This window comes from Linepithema humile, chromosome 5 (assembly GCF_040581485.1).
Source record: "Linepithema humile isolate Giens D197 chromosome 5, Lhum_UNIL_v1.0, whole genome shotgun sequence".
Taxonomy (NCBI): domain Eukaryota; kingdom Metazoa; phylum Arthropoda; class Insecta; order Hymenoptera; family Formicidae; genus Linepithema; species Linepithema humile.
The window spans coordinates 19,085,515-19,105,034 of NC_090132.1; the positions used below are offsets into that span (position 1 = coordinate 19,085,515).

Here is a 19,520-nt window from a genome sequence, read left to right on the forward strand (position 1 = left end):
CATGTATATCTAATAAGTTATCTAATAAGCTATCTAATAAATTTAAATGTGTGAAGTAATTAAAACCATTAATTAAATGTGACTTCACAATAATTTTTTTAAAAAAATAAGTTTTTTTCACTGATGTTAAATTGATTTTACATCTGTAAGCCTCTAATATCTTTGAATAGTACTTGAGACTCTTGAGCATTGAAGCTCACACGATACTCCGCTTCTCCGTTAACTCGAGCTTATCGCAATAGCAGAATCGGATAACTCGCACGCGCAAATAGGCCTGCGGCTACGCGCGGCCTTGGTTCCTTTTTCTCGTGTTAATGAATGCCTTTCTTTTTGTTTTTAGGGAGGAGCTCGCCCTGAAGATCGGCCTGACGGAGGCACGGATACAGGTCAGTGGAATCTCTTAACTTTGTTTTGCGTAAAGCGGAATAGTAAATAGCGGCATAAATAAATTTACTCTACATGTGCACGTTAAAGATACAACTGTTAAATGCACTGTGAAGTCTATTACATTCTTTAATGTGTTTAATGGACTTTAATTAATTTTTTTCTAATACAAAATTAAAAAATTTGTCTTATGGAATCTTGAAAGTAATTAAAAGCAAAATCTGAAAATGAAACTTATTGTTAGATTAAATTACAAGTTTATTACAAACTTAAAAAATATTGGAATTTGTTAAATCGTGCTTTTCAAATAAATAAGAATCGCTGTTTAGATAAAAATGATATATGCGTGTCAGACTAAAATTGATTAGTTACGTCTAATTATATATATATTGGCACATTATGGCGTAACTTAGAAATCGCTTTAATAATAAGCAGGTATGCGTCAAGCTTTGGTTGGAAAAATGAAATAATAATTGGCGGTAATAATGTGGTTAGGCGTCTTCTTTGGCGCGAAGGTGAAAATAATGCACGATCGCGCGTCTCTTACGTAACAACGTTATTCCGTATCCTCTGACATTTCGTTTGGATAATAGTTTTAAGCCCCGCGAGCGCGCGCAAAGAATTACTTAAGAATTACTTAAGTTCTCCGCGCGGTCACGTATATTCCCACCTGTAATTTACCCACCCGTATGCGAAAAAGTACAGCGAAACGCGATACCCTTCGTGCAACGTAGAAATTGCCAATCACGAGTCTTTTAATTATTCGCTCAACTCTTTTTTCAAAACACTCGTTGATATTAAAAAATTATTAGAAATAATCATCCATTAGAACCATTAGAATCATCCATTCATCCATTTGAATCTAGTATAAATTATTACTGTTTATTGTCGTTATAAAATATGAGATAATGAAAAAAGTTGTCTGTTAGAATTGTAAAAGAATATTGATGATAAAACGATGATCATATGAATGAAAACAACGAATTATTTATGGCTGTGACATGATTAAGCATCGTTGATTACTGCTATTGTGATTATTATCGACATTAATTCTAAACATTGACGTCAGTAATTATCAATTTCAAAGTGTCTGGTTAAGTATAATCCTTCATTATTAATATTTATGTGGATTTCTAGAAAAAAAAGTTCAGTAGTAACAATTATAGCGCATTACATTAGCGAAATAAACTATCAAGATAATATTGTAGATCTCCTTATTGACAATAAATGCAGGAGATTGTTTTTTCACATCACGTAATCTGAATATATTTGAATATTTGAATATTAATCGGGTTAGATTAATACTCAGTTTCCATTAGTTTTTATTACACCTGATTATTGCCATCATTCGATGATCGAAGCATTTATTACAATATTTCATTTTTTGCATACCTGCCATTATAACTATACGAGAACTCTGCTATAAAAAAATAAAATATTGCAATAAACAGAACGCAATTAAGATTTCTGATGTAAACAAATCTATACAGTTTTGTAAGTTTAAATTTTTCATAATGAGTGTATTACAAAATAACTAAAAATATATTAATGTATAATATTTTAATTAATATTTCACAAATTTCCTCTTAATTAACATATCATATATGATGATAACTTATTATATCCAAAAATATCTGGAAAATTTTTTACGCCAAGATTATACGTAGAAAGTCGATTTCCGAAAACATATTATCCAAGACTTTTAAACTCTAATTTAATAAAAAATGCTGACTCAAGACATAAAATACTGAATGTAAAATTAAGATAAAAAGATTCCTGTTAGACTCATAATCTAATATCACTTTTTCTTTACTTCAATGTCATTTATGCGTCTAATTTTCCTAATTTCCGCGTATACAAACGTTCGCTTCCTCGGAAGGGCGCGCGAGTACACATCTTCTGCGTGACGACGATGGCTTCTTACCGGCCGTGGAGAGCGTGTCCGTATGCCATACTTGCGTGAACAGCTGGCTAATTTGCTCAATTAGTTTAATTTATTCTCGGTACTTACTTACTCTTTTTCTTTTCCCCGGTTGGCCCTCATGTACTTTCCTCTCGCTCCGACCTTCCACTCTCCATCCCTTACGCGCTCGCGGCACGCATACTCGCGCGCCCTTACGTGATCTTCTTATTATTTTCCTTGTACCGCGAACGTACGACGCTTTAACGTTTTAACCCGGTACTTTTCATTATACTTGCAAATCCGTCACCGTCCATCGCAAATCGACGATTTACTGATTGGACGGGAATTATCCGCGACGACGTGCACGCGATGAGAACCACTGTTTCACTCTAAGGAATGAAACGTCTGCCGTATTTCCTCGCGATGGCGTTAATAATTTTCAAGAATCTTTCAACCTGTGTAAAGAGACCTTATACCGTTCTTCTCGCTCGTTGTGGCGAAATGGCCGGCCCCGCGAAGCTTTTTCAATCGTAATAGGTGTCAATTGCCGTGCCGGACCGAGATTATGCGTGTTGATTTACGAAAACGTTTCGAGGAATTAGGCGCAGTTATTCAATCGCGGTGTCTTTAACCCTTTAGCATGCAACTGTCATTCAAGAAATATTACAACCGAGAGTGAATCTTTGATAGCTTCTAAGATATGTTGAATAAAACTATGTGTTCCTTAATTTTTTTAATGTTAAATACCTTGCTGTTTATGTTTTAAATTTAAATATTTATTAAAATTAATTCAATTACAAATTTGCTAAAAAAATAAAATTTTATCTATTTACATTTCAGTTTTCAATATTAAATTATTTTATGACAAATTTTTGTTGTATTTTTATTAAGGGGAGTAATTAACCATTTATCAAAGAATCTATTGACAGATATGAACTCATTTATAAGCGGTTGAAGGAACGAGTTTAAGTGAACGCTACAAATTTCTGTCCGCTCGTCTTAACGCGCGAAAATTAGGTTGTCGGGCAATTCGGTCGCCGCTTGTCCATCAGCCGTCATTAATATGCATGACAAATACATCGTCATGCAGAATGAGGTGCGATTTTTTCGACGCCAAAACTATGCCCGTGCATCAACGCGCAAAAATTAGGATACACGACCCATCATCGGTGATCATTAATAATTCATGAAACACGCGGTATCGTTTGAGAATAAAGTACCTTCTTTGCGCACAGACGTTAAAGACTGCGACTTATATTTATTGCGCATTTAGTGACTAAACGATATACGTATATACAACAGTGAATAAAATCTTCATAAATAATAAAAGTGAATTTAAAAATGGAGCGGAAAATGTTGGAATATATAAAAGGAAAATTATAAAAACTCGACGCACATTTTTTATATCTAAAGATAAATTAGATTAAAATAACCGGATAATTGTGGATCACCACTAATCTAATCGCGTTTGCGGATTTGCTAAAAATAGAAACATTACATCTCGTCGCTCCTTAAGAAAAGATTTATATGAATGTATGCTTTGACACTATTGTATTTTATACTAATTTAAATCAATTTTTTAAATACTAATGTTCGATGCAAATGTTCTACTAATCTTCAACCAAACTTTTTGATGCGAGCATGAAAAATATTTTGCTTCGCCGCTGACTAAAAGTTAAACGCTTGTTTGTGAAATATTTTCGCGACGTCATCTAAGAAACGCTAACTCTCGAGCAAACAAATTCTCTCTTGCCTATTAATCGAATGTACGAGTTTTTTTGCACTGCTCAATGAATAATGAACGTTCCGTCTCGCAAGCTCGTTTGCCGACGAAACCCGTCGCTCGCATGAATAACAGATTGCTATTAGGCAAAGTGATTATCGGTTGTTGCAGCGCCGACGATTAATTATTTTTACGATCTTGCCGAGTGTGACGAGATAATCGACAAGTCGCGAGAACTTCTGTTCCACATGAGAAAATTCTTGCGCCAACAAAACTGAAATTGCAGATAAAAATATCACTTTTCATTCGACATCTGTCTTTCAAAACGTACACGCGAAATGTACTTTTCCTTGAATCGATTTCACGGCGAATTAAGTGACCGACAAAAGTATTTATGTAAAGCTGGCTGTCATTTCACGGAAACTCATAAATCACTGAGAGAACTTTAGCTGCATTTCTAACACACATAGTTCTACAATTCGATTTTATAGTTAATTAAATTTGATAGAAGCGCAATTGAAAAGAATGAAACTTAAGGTCTAGCTCACTCGGTGTTCACAGCTGCATACCGCAGCATCCGACGTGTCAGGAAAATCGGAATTCGTCGCTGTCTAGCCGCAACAACCGACGACCGCAACGTGTACCCTCAATCCTCGGTCCGAGGTCATATCTAAGTTCTTTCACATTTCACGTACACGCATACATACATACACGCGACCGATGCGACCGCGATTACGAGAACGTAATCGTGGTTTTGGCATAAATCCTTCGCACAATTACTCTCTCGCAATCTTTCACTTCGGAACACGAACTTTTGTATGCCGAAATAAGCAACTTTGATACTTTCTGACAATTCTCCACGTATTTAAGCGGAAATTCTTATCGATTACTTTCGCAATGTGGTCCACATTCTCGAATATCGTATACGTTATCGTAAACTCGCGGAAATACAGAAATTGACGTGTAATATGTTGATAATAGTCAACTTTTCACATTGACAGATAACTTTTATTTGCCAGTTGGTTTGCAGGAAATTCTAATATTACGATCAACTCCGCGGGGAATCAAACGATGACGGAAACGATTGACTGTTTTACGTATATTGCGATGAATTTTAATCGTCAAGGTTGCAAAACGTTTTTTACGTTCAGCAGAATTAAAAAGTATTTCAAATGAAATGTTATCCAAATATTTCAACCTGCGATTTTACTTTTACCATTTATATAGCCTTCTTATATCAAATTTTCGATTATAATCACCAAGCCTGAAAGTTTAAAGAACGACTCGTTCGAGGAAGTATTCACACACGGTGTGTCGAACGCGCGGGGGAATCTTCTTCGCCGGCTTGAGAGAGAAAGAGGGGAAAGGTTGAAGCAGAATAAACGAACATACTCGGCGTTCGTGTAATTAATGCGGCACGATTAAGCACGAAACGACTAGGTTCCGGCGGCGACGTGGTTGCGTTTTGTTTTAAAAGCCGAGAGTCGGAGATGTTTAGCGCCCTGCTGGGGGCAATCCTGCTCGCTGTGGGGGGTCCTGGCACCCGAGACCCCCCTTCCCTCACTCTACCCTAACGATGCCAGGGATCTCTAATCTCCCGTATGTCTAGGCGAGATTCCGAGGCGGACGAACGGCACATGCGGAACGCACACGTTCGGCTTGGATGCCTCCTCCTCGAACGACGAAAAATCGAGATATAAGAATCAAGGGTGTAATCGATTATTGCGCAATCGTAAATCTCGCGCTTAAGCCTGCCGTAGACTTGCTACTCTTGACAGAATAATTAATTTAAATGATATTGTTGGGAACGCGATGTCCAGTTCTCGAAACGTCGAATCTATTAGCTATACGTATAATATAATTGATTCTAATTATATCAAAAAATAAAAATAATACGTATAATATATTAGATTTTATATTAGACGAAGAGAGAAAATGACAAATAAATGTAAAACTCGATAAAATTCACGCGGAAGAAAATAATATTTGAAATCTATATAAACCACCGTACTTAAAATTGCTGACGTTATTAACGCTGTCTCTTGAAGAGCATCTGTAATACATTCACGAAAAGCGATCGCGCAAGCGAATCTCAGATCTGAATATCAGATCAGAAGGAATCTCAGATCGAGCAAACCGATCGAAATCATTTTCTCGACAGCGAGCTACCATGATAGGATTCACGGATCTCACGGGATGCGCTCGCAGCCGCCGTCCCGCCGCTGAACCGATAATCGAGGCCGATCATCAAATCGCAGAGTCATCGGAGCATACGGCTATCCTCGTCCGTGCGATGACGAAGCTGCACCGTGACGAACCGTATTGGGAGTGTCTACATCTTCCAGCGGTACTTTTGATTCCCAAACCCGTGATGCTGCCGAGAGAGCTGGAGCCGGCAATGTGGAACACATAGTCGTCCTATTCGGCGGCGGGAATCGCGCACGCCGACGGAAAACAAGGCGAACCTCTTCTCGACATGGGAAAAACAAGAGAGCCATGTATGGCCTCGTCTATTACGCGACCTAATAGATGATGAAGAGCAAGGACATCATTTTTCAGTATCACCCACGTTCTTTCTACGTGACGCGTCATTTGATTCTTCTGCTTTGTAAAATATAATTTGTAAAAATCATGAAAGATTGATCTAATAATTATTTTATGTTATTACATATCTTATGTTGACGCGCGGAGGCAGACCTCGCAAGAACGATTAATGTTATTACAAAAAATAATTTATCAAGAAACGAAGACGATTAAAAATAGAATACGTAAATATATAGAAATGTTAATATATAATATTTTACAACATAAAGATAATAATATTCTACCAGCCATGGACAATGTGTCAAAAAATATGTATCGAGTAGTATAAAATTTATGCATTAAATATGATGAATTCAAACTTGAGCCATGAATCGCTAAAAAGGTAGCGAGCGAGAAAACTTTGCAGAAGATAAAGAGACCGTTTGCACGATTTCTTAACGAGATTTCTCGTTGAAAGTATCTGGAGAGTCGCCTACCTCAAGCGGTAACATAAAATATCTCTCTTACCGGAAACGATAAAAGACCCTGGATAGCTTTTAAGATAGATGGCCGCTTCTCGAAAAGTTCTACTCGAACAATCGACGTAACAAGCCGCACCCGGAATTCACAGCCCGTCTTCTGCCGCGGAAACACGATAATATAAAAATTCCGGCCTCTGACGGAATTGCGGCAGGTGCTCGCGCGCGGAAAGATTGGATAAGTTGAATTGTTGTTGTCCTAAACCGTTCGTCATTGCAACCTGTCACGAGACATGTCTCTCTGTCTCTCCCGCGACCTGATATTAAAACGAAATCGGCGATACGATTATTTGCGTTCGGTCGGGTTGCACACGGCATAAAATCGATCCAACAACCGGAGATAGTAAGGCGGAGGCAGCATATTGAAGAAACGATAGAAAAAGGGAAAAGAGAAGAAGGACACGAGCTGACGAAGGAGCGAGGAGGCGCGGACTTCCGTTGAACTGATTAGAGCTCGGGTCTCTTCGGGGAAGCCTCGCGATGGAATGGAATGGAATGCGCTGAAACCCGGTGGACGCGCATCACGAACGATTGTTCGACATCGTTATTCAATTTCTATTTAAACGAGTATCAAAATTCAATTCTGTTAGATTTCATGTTTTCGGTCATGATCAAAAAAAGCAAAGTAGTAATATTATTACATTTTTTATATTGTTAGCAATGTAGAGAATTATAAAATAAAATATCAATTATTATTTTTACAATTCTGTAGATAACTAAAATAATTAATATAGTATTATTAATATTGTTCATATTATTCTTAATGCCTTATTTATAAAAATATATGCATCGCGAGCTCATCTTTATATGCAGCGATACCGATTCTGAGTATTTCGAGTTGCCAGAAACGAAAAGTGGGCCAAGGGATCGCTAACCTAACGGTTTTACGACAACCGATATTTTGTTAATTTTCGAGAAGAAACGTAAAATTCAGGTAGAGAGACAGACGTGCACGAGAGAGGAAACAGTGGGAAAGGGAGGTAAAAGAAAAGACGCGAACGAGTAGAGATCTCTGCCTCGCAGCAGTGTTTGGTTCCCTTAAAGCATCAACGGTAATGATACGCTGCTCTCTACCTTCCTGAAAAAGGAAAGAATGCGTCACTGTAACCGGAATTCAAACTCTCGCGGATCGTCAACAACTTCCAAGGAAGAAAGTACCTATCCGTTATATTTCTGACCCGGAATCGAAGGAACGATGTGCTTGAAACTTTTACGTGTCACAATCAATTTATTTCTATCGCTATGACAACTATGACAACTAACATTATATCAATATAAAATTCAATAGAAATTTGTTATATCATTGTGAATATTAAGTATATAACATAAACATTATTAAACTTATTTTAGAAAAAAATTCTAAACAATTAAAAATATTTTATCTGAATATTAAAAACGATTAAATATTATAATTAAATAATATTAAATTTCTTTTCTACAAGATTAATAAAGTCTTAAAAAATATGTTTCAAACGCTGTAAGTAATAAAATATGAAAAAAATATGAAAAAATGTAACTGAAATAATAAAAAATATTTAACTTAAATTTTACTTGACTCCTTGTCGTCAAATATCTAAAAATAATCTAAAGTTGATTTTTTCCAAATATATTAGAAATTAAAAGCATTTTTTGATATTAAAAAAACGTCCAATGTTCACATCTATAGAAATATTTACATACATAATAAAAGAGCTTTGTAGAAAAGATTAGTGATAAAAGAATACGAAATACGCGTCCTATCGTACCTCGCATACGCGACTAATTACTAATATCACTGTTGCTTTTCGAAGTACCGTCTGCGCTACGATTACGTAATGCGGAGGATTCCTTTTCGGAATCCTTCCGGGCCCCGCCGTTATCGTCGCGTCCGCTAAGTGCCTTCCACGAACGACACGGCGCCTAATCAGACCGCTCGTTTATCATGTGTTGCAGGTCTGGTTCCAGAACCGGCGGGCCAAGTGGCGCAAGCAGGAGAAGGTCGGGCCCCAGGCGCATCCCTACACTCCGTATCCACCACCGTCGGCGGTCGTGGCGCCGACCCTGCCGAACCCCTTCGCCCACCTGGTCAACTTTCCGCACAGGAAGCCCTTCGACGCCTTTCGCTACCCGCCGTTGGGTCACGCTGGCCCGGTCCTCCCCGGTAGTTACGCCGCACATCCCTATCATCGAGCCCCGCCGCCGCTGCTGCCGCCCGGCATGCCCCTGTCGTACACGTCCGCCGCTTCCTTCCAAAGCCTGCTAGCGATATCGGCAGCACAACGACCCAAATTAGTGCGCAACTCGCCACCCCCGCTGCCCACGCCAGCCCACATCACTCTGTCGCATCCCTCGGTAGCGCCGCCGCCCCCGCCACCACCGACGGCCACGTCGCCGCAGAGCTCGCCTACGGGCAGCGTGGGACTGCCAGACATCGACAGAAGAACCAACAGCATCGCCTCCCTCAGACTCAAGGCCCGCGAGTACGAGCTGCATCTGGAGATGCTGCGTTCGAAGAACGGCGACCTCATAAGTTGAAACGCCGCCGAATACCGAATGCCGCCGGATGCGGAAGCTGCTATGCGCGAATCTGTCTTGGATCGACTCGGGATTCTGGATCGATGGATTATAAAACAGGACGAGTTCTCCACGGAGAATAGCGGCAAGTTAAGAGGGTAAATTCAATATTATGTGTGGCTCTTAGAGACATTTAAATCAGAATTTGCCTAATGTAACGCACAATGTGGACAAAATATGCAAACAAAAAAACTGTCATTGAAGTGCTGTTAATAGGTCTGTTATCGATAATCGCGATAAACTTAGAAGAATGTACGATCGAAATTTCGTGACAAATAAAAGCTAGATAAGTAATGAATTGTATGTATCAAATGTATCGGACGTGTTTGTCAATCGGAAAAGATCTTTAGTATCAAAAAATGGAATAGAGAAAGATGGATTTTCATTTTTCTATCAGAGAGTCTACCGTTAAATTCACGATATGATTTTAATATACTTTTAATATATTTTCCATACTGTGAAAATATTCTGCAAAAAATGACGGTTCAACGAAATTTTCAAAGTATTAAGTAATTTAAACGACATTTTTATTCATGTAATAGAAATCAAAATTAATATTTTATATATCTATCGGAATCAATCTATTATTGTCTGGTTAATATTTTGTTTCAAAGTGCATAAATTTCTAATCTATGATGATTATTTCGATTCATACTTTTTTCTTTTTTTTTTTCAAAGAAAAAGAAAAGATAGGTTTTTCTTTAAATCTTCTTTAAAATTAATACTTCTCTTGATAATTATTCATAAAGAAAATATTTATTAGAATGCAATTTCGTTAACCTTTATATTTTACTTCTTTGAAATTTCTTTACCTCATTTCTGAAAAAATAAATTTTTTTTTAATAAAGTTCTGAATGCACATCCCGAGAAATATAAGTTTCCTGTTAAATTTAGAAATGGTTCTATCGCGCGAATTAAAAAATTGCCATTTCATCAACCGATTTTTAAACTCAACTTATCAGAACTATTTCTAAATTTAATAAGGAACCCTAAAACTCTTCGAGGCGCATGCAGAACTTTGATGAAAAATTAATTTTTTCAAGATAAAGTACCAGCATCACAGGTTATTATTTGTCATTATCCGCGACATCACATCCATAACGTGAAACAAAAGATAACGGAGAACACGTGCAGCGTGAACGAAAGGAAGAAACAGTAAGATTACCGTTACTCATGTACACACATCGTACTGCATATACTGTAATTTACAGTATTCCATGTGCGAGGGGAACTAATAGAACCGCGCAAATCAAGAGATTCGTTCGTGCGTTTATCGTTTGAATCTGTTTCACACGCATCGAAAGGTAGATTTTCTAATTAGCCCGCGTAGTTGGTAATCAGCTTTTATTAAGGCTAGTATCATATATGTTGTACGATGAATTATTAAGCGCACTAACTGTTCGATGTGAAAAAAAATTTTCCAAGAAGTTTCGTAAGTTATTCGGCCAAATTTGTCGTGAAACATGTGAGATATTAGCCTAACGCAACGCTGATCGTTAAATATGCGTGAAACGGATTTTAATTTTAGCAGGATCAAGTTTCGAACTATAAGACGGACTTCGTTAAGGCCAACAATTAGCGAATATATAAACACAACTCGCATTATCTGATTATATTGAAAAATATCTGCGGAAATTTTCTTACATAAATTTATCAAAATATATCTTTTTATTTTTTTTAACTTAATATTAAATTAAAAGTAAAAACTGCAACGAGAAGCACAGCATGAAGAATTTAAATAGCTTGAACCTGCCAAGATTAATCAAGGGCCACGTAAACTATCATTCGTTAGAGAAACGAAAACGACGGCAACCACTCGCAATTCCAAAGTGATCCTTACCTAAAGATCATCGAAAAATGTCCGTCCACTGAGAGGTTATTCGACGTCACGGCGGGAAGTCGGAATTTTAGAGACTATTAATTGGAATCAAGAAAAAGATGACTTTCGAAACAGGATTTGCAATAGGTCTTCGATCCTTCCCGTTGCGATTGAGAACCTCACACGTCGCTGGTCGTTGATCAATGACCCCGTAAAGTGAAAGAGCGTGTAGTTTTATTTACTTTTACACGACACGTTATATATATATGTTATACATAACGAAGAGAAAAGATACTATTTATATATATAAATCTATGTACTTTACAATTGAATTATTGCATACTATTTGCTATAGATTTTACGACTGCGTAAGCATATTTAGCGTGTAAGTCGTCTGTAAATAATTTTAACGATCTGCGTGTCATTTTTAATGAGATCTTGCAATCACCTGTCCTGTTTATCTAACGTACGACATGTACGTGTAGCCATATCAATAACCCGGCTACTTCTTCTCGATGACGTTCTTACTTTCAATTCTTTTTGCCGAAAATCTATCTCTAGCAGATCACCAATTAGAGCAGTAATTGTAACAATCCAGTCTAGCAATGTGCGAAGAATACACAAAAAAATATAAAAACAATAAATTAGATCTTTTAAGTATAGCGATCAAAATCAAGATTGAGACCGAAAAGATGATGTCATCGAGCCACCTCCCCTATTTCTCAAGCTGATTCAGCCATGTGCATTGTACTTAATCTTAATATTACCTCTTTATCTCTCCTTTGCAATGAATAAATGACTATGATAAAGAACATGCGTTATTATTAGAAGCGATCCTCTCACCATTAAAGAGTACAATTTAGTAAGCTTAATTTTGTTATAAAATATTAAGTTTTTTCCACTCATAAAACCTATTGATAAATTTAGTATTGAATTTTCTTTAACAAAATTTTTTAAGTATTTCTAGTTAAAAGAATAGTGGTTGATTTTGTAATAGTCTACATGACTTGTCATTTGTATTATTAACAAGTATAAAGTGTAATGTACATTAAACAATACTAGAAAACGTTTGCAATTAAAATTAACTGCATTGAATATGTGTTGTGTTATAACCAAGCATAGATGATTTTTGTGTATCTACGATAAATTTGAGTATTTCAGAATTATATACAGAGTTTAATCCTTGTTTCAATGCCGCCATTTCGCCGCGAGGAGATACATGTTGGATAGCGATATTAATTTACAGGCTCGTCAGCTTTCCGAAAAATATCCCATTAACTCGCACATACATTAAGTGCTCTTTCTCCCTCGAAGGGCCGTTCTTGAGAAGTCCCCCGAGACTGACTTACGACGAGTAATTCGCGGCTGGACACGCCCGGCCAACGAGTTATTTAAATATTTTACAGTTTAATGGAGTCCCGGGCCATTAACGGGCGTCAGCTAATTAGTAATGTATCCCGGCGTGTAACAGCGCGCGAGCGAAGCATGCTTTCAAGAAGACCCGCTAACGATCAGTCGATAAATCGAACGATCGCCGACAAATCGATTCGCCAATCAAGACTGACGTGCGACAGTGGATTTAAAACATTTTGTCTTGTCTAGATAGTATTTATCGCAACAAAGTGTGTATTTTGTTTCGTCGATAAATGATACACATCGCTCATTACTTAAAACCGAGATTGCCTGAGCAGAATTTTAATTTATGGTTTTGTCATCAAAAGATGTAATATTCTTTCCTCCCCCCTCCCCAAAAAAATCCATTTCAAATTTGTTAAAGAATTTGTCATTATATTTAAAATTAAAGGTTCCGATTTTTTGCTGCATTTTTTTATATTAAACGCGCGTATAGGTCAATCATGCAAATAGGATTACTTTGAAACAAGAACATGTGGACAGGCATCAAATGATATTGCCGTTAAACTCAATTGGAACTGAAAGCGTAGATGGATTTTAATGATATACTATAAGACGATAATATGCGATCTATATCGCATATATGTGTGTTCCAATTTCCTGAAACTGTTAGACTGCCGAGCAAGTATCGGGATTTCTCGCGAAGCATCATTGGTCACGATCGTAAATCCGCCGGAAAATCATGATATTACAACGGCAACTGATTGAGGAATGGTATTAGAAATCGGATGTTAATGTTTAGAATTATGGGGCCGCTTTTATCGCGATATCTATATCAGAGGTAGTTTACGAACGGCGTACATACCCGGAACGTTATTACGTACTTTGCGATAATCTTAAATGAGTATCAAGCCACACGCTTAAATTACATATTTCGACTGTATCTACATCACTCACATCGTAATTGTAACGGCGCAAGTTCCAGGATACGTAATGAAAAAGAAAGGAAAAGATTTCGCCCGATTATTATATGTATCTTACAGAATGCTTCTGTCAACAACAACATATGTTGTGTAACGACAAAAAAAATAATCAATATTTTTCACGGATTAACTATGATATTTTAGTTGATAAAGTTTAATTTGATCGTCCTAGATTTCTCTTTATTTGATTTTTTGATTCAAAAATATGTAAATTGTACGACCGTTTAAAATATAATTTTTATCATATTAATGTAATAAAAGCAATAATTTGTCGAGTAATTTCTAGATTTATTCCCGAGAAAAGCTGTTTAGCAGAATGTACGGTCTCGCAAAACGATGGTAGCTACCGATCACTAAATTCATTTCGATGTGGATAGTTATTAGGTGGCTAGAGTCGGTGTAAAACGTCGCTGTAATCACTGGTTACTAACTAACTAGCTGAACCTCCGTCCTCTTCCCTGTTTTCTCCTGCATCTTTTCGCGATGTGCACGCGCATACGATATACGCGATTCGCTGATCGCCGCGGGCACCGTCGATACTGTTTACACCGTAGTAATTTGCTAATGGCCAGCCCGACACGATGAATTCGGGATCGGGCTAGCTGCGTGGTCTGCATGCCGATCGACGCGGCGCGGCAAGATCGACGACGCGGCCCGAGTGATCGAGGATCGATCACGCAGAAGAAAGAGGAGACACGCCTTCGCCGATCGATCGTGTGCCCGTGTCTTGCCGTTCGTCCGCGTATTACCGATCTATTCCGAGCCGCAATTTGCGTCGATTATCCTTTCGTTTACCGTGGCCGCTTATCGCTCAAGCCGTTTTCGATGATAACCGAAGTGATGAGGCAATGCGCGCGCGGATTCGTATCTATTTACGTCACACTTATATTCATGATTTACGCTCGAACCTTTATGCAGAAATACTTGATATATCAAAAATCGCGAGTATTCATGCATTAAAAAAGATGCTACTTATAGTAAAAGACTTTTGAGTGATTAGCAATTAAAAATTTAAGAACTTTTATGAGAAATGCAAACAGATTGAAAAGTTGAATTACAGAAGCTTATTTATCGTCTTGTATTAAACTCATTTAACTTTAATAGAATTTTACATATAATTGAAAGATATGAATTTCCTGGAAAACAAAAGGATTTACGCAACAATCTACGATAGTATCGGGAGGAGATCAACAACGTCTGATCTCTGGTTGGCAATAAAAATCCGCGGAATCAAGCGTTTACGTCTCAGGAGCGGCGCTTCATCTAAATGCTTCTCGTTTTTTTCCCTTTCTCTCTCCCGCTCTCTCTCCCTCTCACGTATCCTCGCGCGCAGCACGCGCAAGACTTTATCCGGTTAACAATCCCTAATTACGGGGTTCCTCGTAACTAACTCGGTTAACGTGGAAGGCTCCCTCCTTCCCCTCACTATCTCCCGCCCCCTTCGAGCCACTCGGTGCTCGCCTATCATCGCGATGGATGCAGATTAACCGGTCGTCCGATCTCTGAAGGCTTTCGCTTTAACTTCCCGGCACCGGCTTCCTTCGTTCAACGGCATTCGATTTCACGTACCCTGCCACGCTACCTTTCAAAATGGACCGCCAAGTTTTAATAACTCGTTACAAAATTTGTTAAATCAAGTTGAATAAAAGGTACCTGGTAAGGTATACCAAGCAGCACCATAAGGTAAAAATGGAACTAAAAGTTTTTAAATTCGTCTTGATATACAGAAGTTATAAGTCTTATAGATTATTTTCCTCTTATAAGTTCTTTCGCAAATTATTGCAAATTACTTCAAGTTTCTTCTAAACTCATACAAATTGGTATTTATAAATATATCTTAATAGTAAGTCCAATGTATATAAAATATATTTACATTATCATTCATGTTATTTGTAAATTGTTATTACCATAGATTTCAATCAAAGAATAAATGTATCAGTTATTGCAAAAAGAAAACATAAATCAATTTTTACTTTAATTTAAAATAATTATCTTTTTTTAAACACAATTGTATTATATTTTAAAAAATTGACCAATAATTTTAAATATTTTGTAATAAAAAAATCCAATAACAAATAATTGCAACAGCTTTCTTATGTTATATTCTTTTCTCAATAACTAAACAAATTTTTATAATTCTTAAAGAAAGATGTAATAAAAAACTCACTGATTATCCTTTCGTTTAAAGTCGCACCACAGTTTTTTAAGGTCTGCAATCTGCAAAAAAAATAATATAAACATTAAAATAAAGAGTTAGGATAAAGAAATGCGCAATTCATAAAATTATCTCACTTTTATATTTTAAATTTTTAGTATAATAATTATAAAAGTGATATTTTTTATTTTTAAGTAAGTATAAAAGTATGAATTTTTTTATTTGATTATATTTTATGTTGCATTCCGAAAAACGTGGAATATTTATAGATAAAGATCTTATTAAGTCGCGGCGTAATATTTCCGCCGTCGTGCATAACAGCCTGCCAAAAATCTGTGAAGTGCGATGAAACGACCGTTATATTGTAACAGGGTGTTATTCACCAGCAATCGCGGCATTCTCGATCACGCCTGATCGCTGTGGGGCTGGTACGATAATATCGTGCACGTATGACGACGGCATCAAGCTTCTCGTTTATGAACAAGATAAATTTCGGGGGCTGTTTTTCATCGCGAAGATTTAATCGCCAACAATGAGATAATGAAGAGGAACGAGCCGAGGAGGAGGAAATATAATGTTGCAATATATAATAACATGAAATTGTATTATAAATAGCGCTTGGAATTTTCAGAATTAGTCAAACAGTTCAAATAGTTCAAATCGAAATCGAAATAGTTCGGATCTTTCGAGCTAAAGATATATTTAATTAGTTTAAACTGTTTGAGAATTAACTTCAGGTCTAAAAACTCAAAAATTGTTATAGTATAAACATAAAGTTTATAAAATGTGTAACTTTATGCATATAAGCCAAATGCAATTAAGAAATTAATTTTTATTAAAAACAAAGATCAAAAAGTAAATCAAATAAATGTTAAAAAATTAAGACGTTAGTTTATAAAAGAAATATTTATAAATTAATATTTTATTATATAATAAAAATTTGGATATATTTGGATATATTTCTAAATATAATAATCTCTCAACTATGCTTAATATACATTTAGATAAATATAAATAATTAAATTTATTGATAAAAAAATTAATAAAATTATAAATTTATTTTTGCTTATATAAATACCAAAACTTTTTTTTCTACAAAAATATCAAATTTAATATTAATGCAATAAATTAAAAAATATTTTTTGCCATTTAATTCACAGAAATAAATTAAAAATTAATATTTCGATTATTAGATATAACATAATGGTACCAAAATATAAATAACCAAATAATTAATCATAATATAAATAATATAATATAAAGTTTATTTACCTGTTAATACATATATCTCATCATTGCAATTCACTATAGCTTCACTATTGTTCACTTTCAAACACATATTTATATACCACTACTATTTACGATACGACCGATCACTTCATACGGCACTCCCGACTTTTACGAACGCGATACACTTCAACTTTCGACGCGAAATACGATAATTCAAAAACAATTTTGATCATAACGAACGCGAAACACTTCAACTTTCGACGCAAAATACGATAATTTAGAAACAATTTCGATCACAACGAACACGAAACACTTCAATTTTCGACACAAATGCGGAAGACGCGAAGCTTCTACCCGTTTGCCATTACGACAATGTTCGTTGTAGCAGCGTCGCGCGAGTCAGAAAATTTTAAACGCATATATTAACGAAAGAACTAATTTTCATCACTTACTTCTATCACTACGTCGACTAGCCATGTATTCTACACTACTCGCGCGCAATTATACGCATAATGCACCCAAAAACGAATAAATAACACAAAATATAACGATCGCTCGTAATTCTGCTTATCATTCCCGTTACTCCCGAAATACGTTTGAAAAGATGGCAGCAGCAACTTCGCGCTAATTCCTAGGCGACGCGATGTGATTGGTCTAAGATTATGTGACGTCATATAGGCTGATTTACCTTTCATGAAAATCGATTATTATGTAGTGCGACATTGGCGGTTCCAAAATGCACTGGCACTACTGAATACCTATAATGTACATAGCATAAACGATAAGTTATCAGTATTGACAATGAATATTGAAATGTAGCCACTCTCGAGAACATATACACAGAGCATAATTATAACCATACGCGCTAATTAACATGACGATCGCCCATTGGTTTAACATTCCCGACTTACCAGCAAATGTAAATACATGTAAAAAGTTCGGAAAACGAACTTTTAGTTTGTTCGGAAACGAAGGCAATTTCACACCGATGCTTGAAGATCGACGAGCAATATTTGGTATGACGAACGTGATTGATTCTACGAATATTAAAAGACCGAATTTTGCAACTGTACGCGCTAGTCAACACTCGGTGAAAATACGTTTATAAAGTTTAAAACTATTTTACTCGGAAATCAGTGCAATTCGAAAAACAAAGAGCATCCGATGCAACGCGACAAACATGACGAACGTGATTAATTTTACGAAAGTCGAAAAACTAGTAATCGCGATCGCACACACTAATTAACACTCCACGATAATCATTTATCACTACATTCGACACTTTCAACACTTTCCAATGTTTGCGGAATGTATTTCAAATGAAAAAAACGGCGTTGACCGCGCTTCAAAAAACACAATTACAAGCCTTTGCAGTAAACGTTCATGAACACATAATTCATATACCTCCGGAAATGGACCAATCACAATACGCATTTACATAATTTGTTAAAGACAGACCCTAAAAGTACGACTTTAAGAAAAGAAATCTGATTGGTAGATCGAATGTGACCATAAACTATTAGTACTTATTTTAAGAACGCAGCCATTGTAGCCAACATAACATAATACATAATGCTTTGAGTTGGCTATGATGTTTTTTCGTAGAAGTGTTCAAAATTATACGTTATTCGAGTCTCGTTTTTATATTGTTGTTTACGTCGTGAAAGATTTTCTCCAGCTAGTATTTTTGAAAAAGGCACACTTGCTAGTATCGCGAGATAATATATTCTTCCGTCTTTTCGGTTCTAAATAATCACTATTTCATATTGCTTCACACAAAGTCGAAAGAAGTCATTGATTAATGGTTCCTTTGTCAATAATCGTTTCATTGCATATATCAGTTCGCATATATCAATTCGATATCTAAATCATATTTGTCGTAGATTTTGAAAGCTTTAGTTTCGCGAAACGTAAGTGAATTATCGTTATTTGTATTGCTATGGGCTCTTCTAGACTTCCTGGAAACTCGCAGAGGCGTGCTTGGGAGAGTGTCCCCCCCCCCCTTCCCCCTCTTCTATTTTTCATAACCGTCTTCGTCATACATCACAATGAGATTCGTGAGATTGAATTCCGTATGTTCCGCGTCTTTTTACTTGTCGAACATGAGTTTCACGTACAAATGAGTATCGGGAGTGTCGAATTAAATAATAGACGATCGTCTCAGTATATCCGTCAATCGCGTATGATCGCGTGATTAACACGGTTTTTATGTCCGTAAGAACGCGTCGAAATAACCTATTTGCCATAATGGATTGCGGAAGTTTGTTTCATGAAACGCGAGTGAATTAGTGAATTGGTGAACTTTTCATTTCGCAAAATGTGTCATAATGCGTGAATGCATAATAATCAAGAATT

At 36.4% G+C, this 19,520-nt stretch overlaps 1 protein-coding gene across 1 annotated transcript in view; it reads left to right on the plus strand.

Moving 5' to 3' along the window:
* LOC105674138 (homeobox protein aristaless) overlaps window positions 1–12,256 on the plus strand; it is a 114,014-nt gene extending 101,758 nt beyond the window's left edge. Inside the window, exons 3-4 of the mRNA XM_012370270.2 lie at window positions 341–386; window positions 9,005–12,256. Of these exons, the coding sequence (XP_012225693.1) occupies window positions 341–386; window positions 9,005–9,586 (628 nt within the window). The 3' untranslated portion in view covers window positions 9,587–12,256. The remainder of the gene's footprint in view (window positions 1–340; window positions 387–9,004) is intronic.
* Window positions 12,257–19,520: the final 7,264 nt, after the last annotated feature.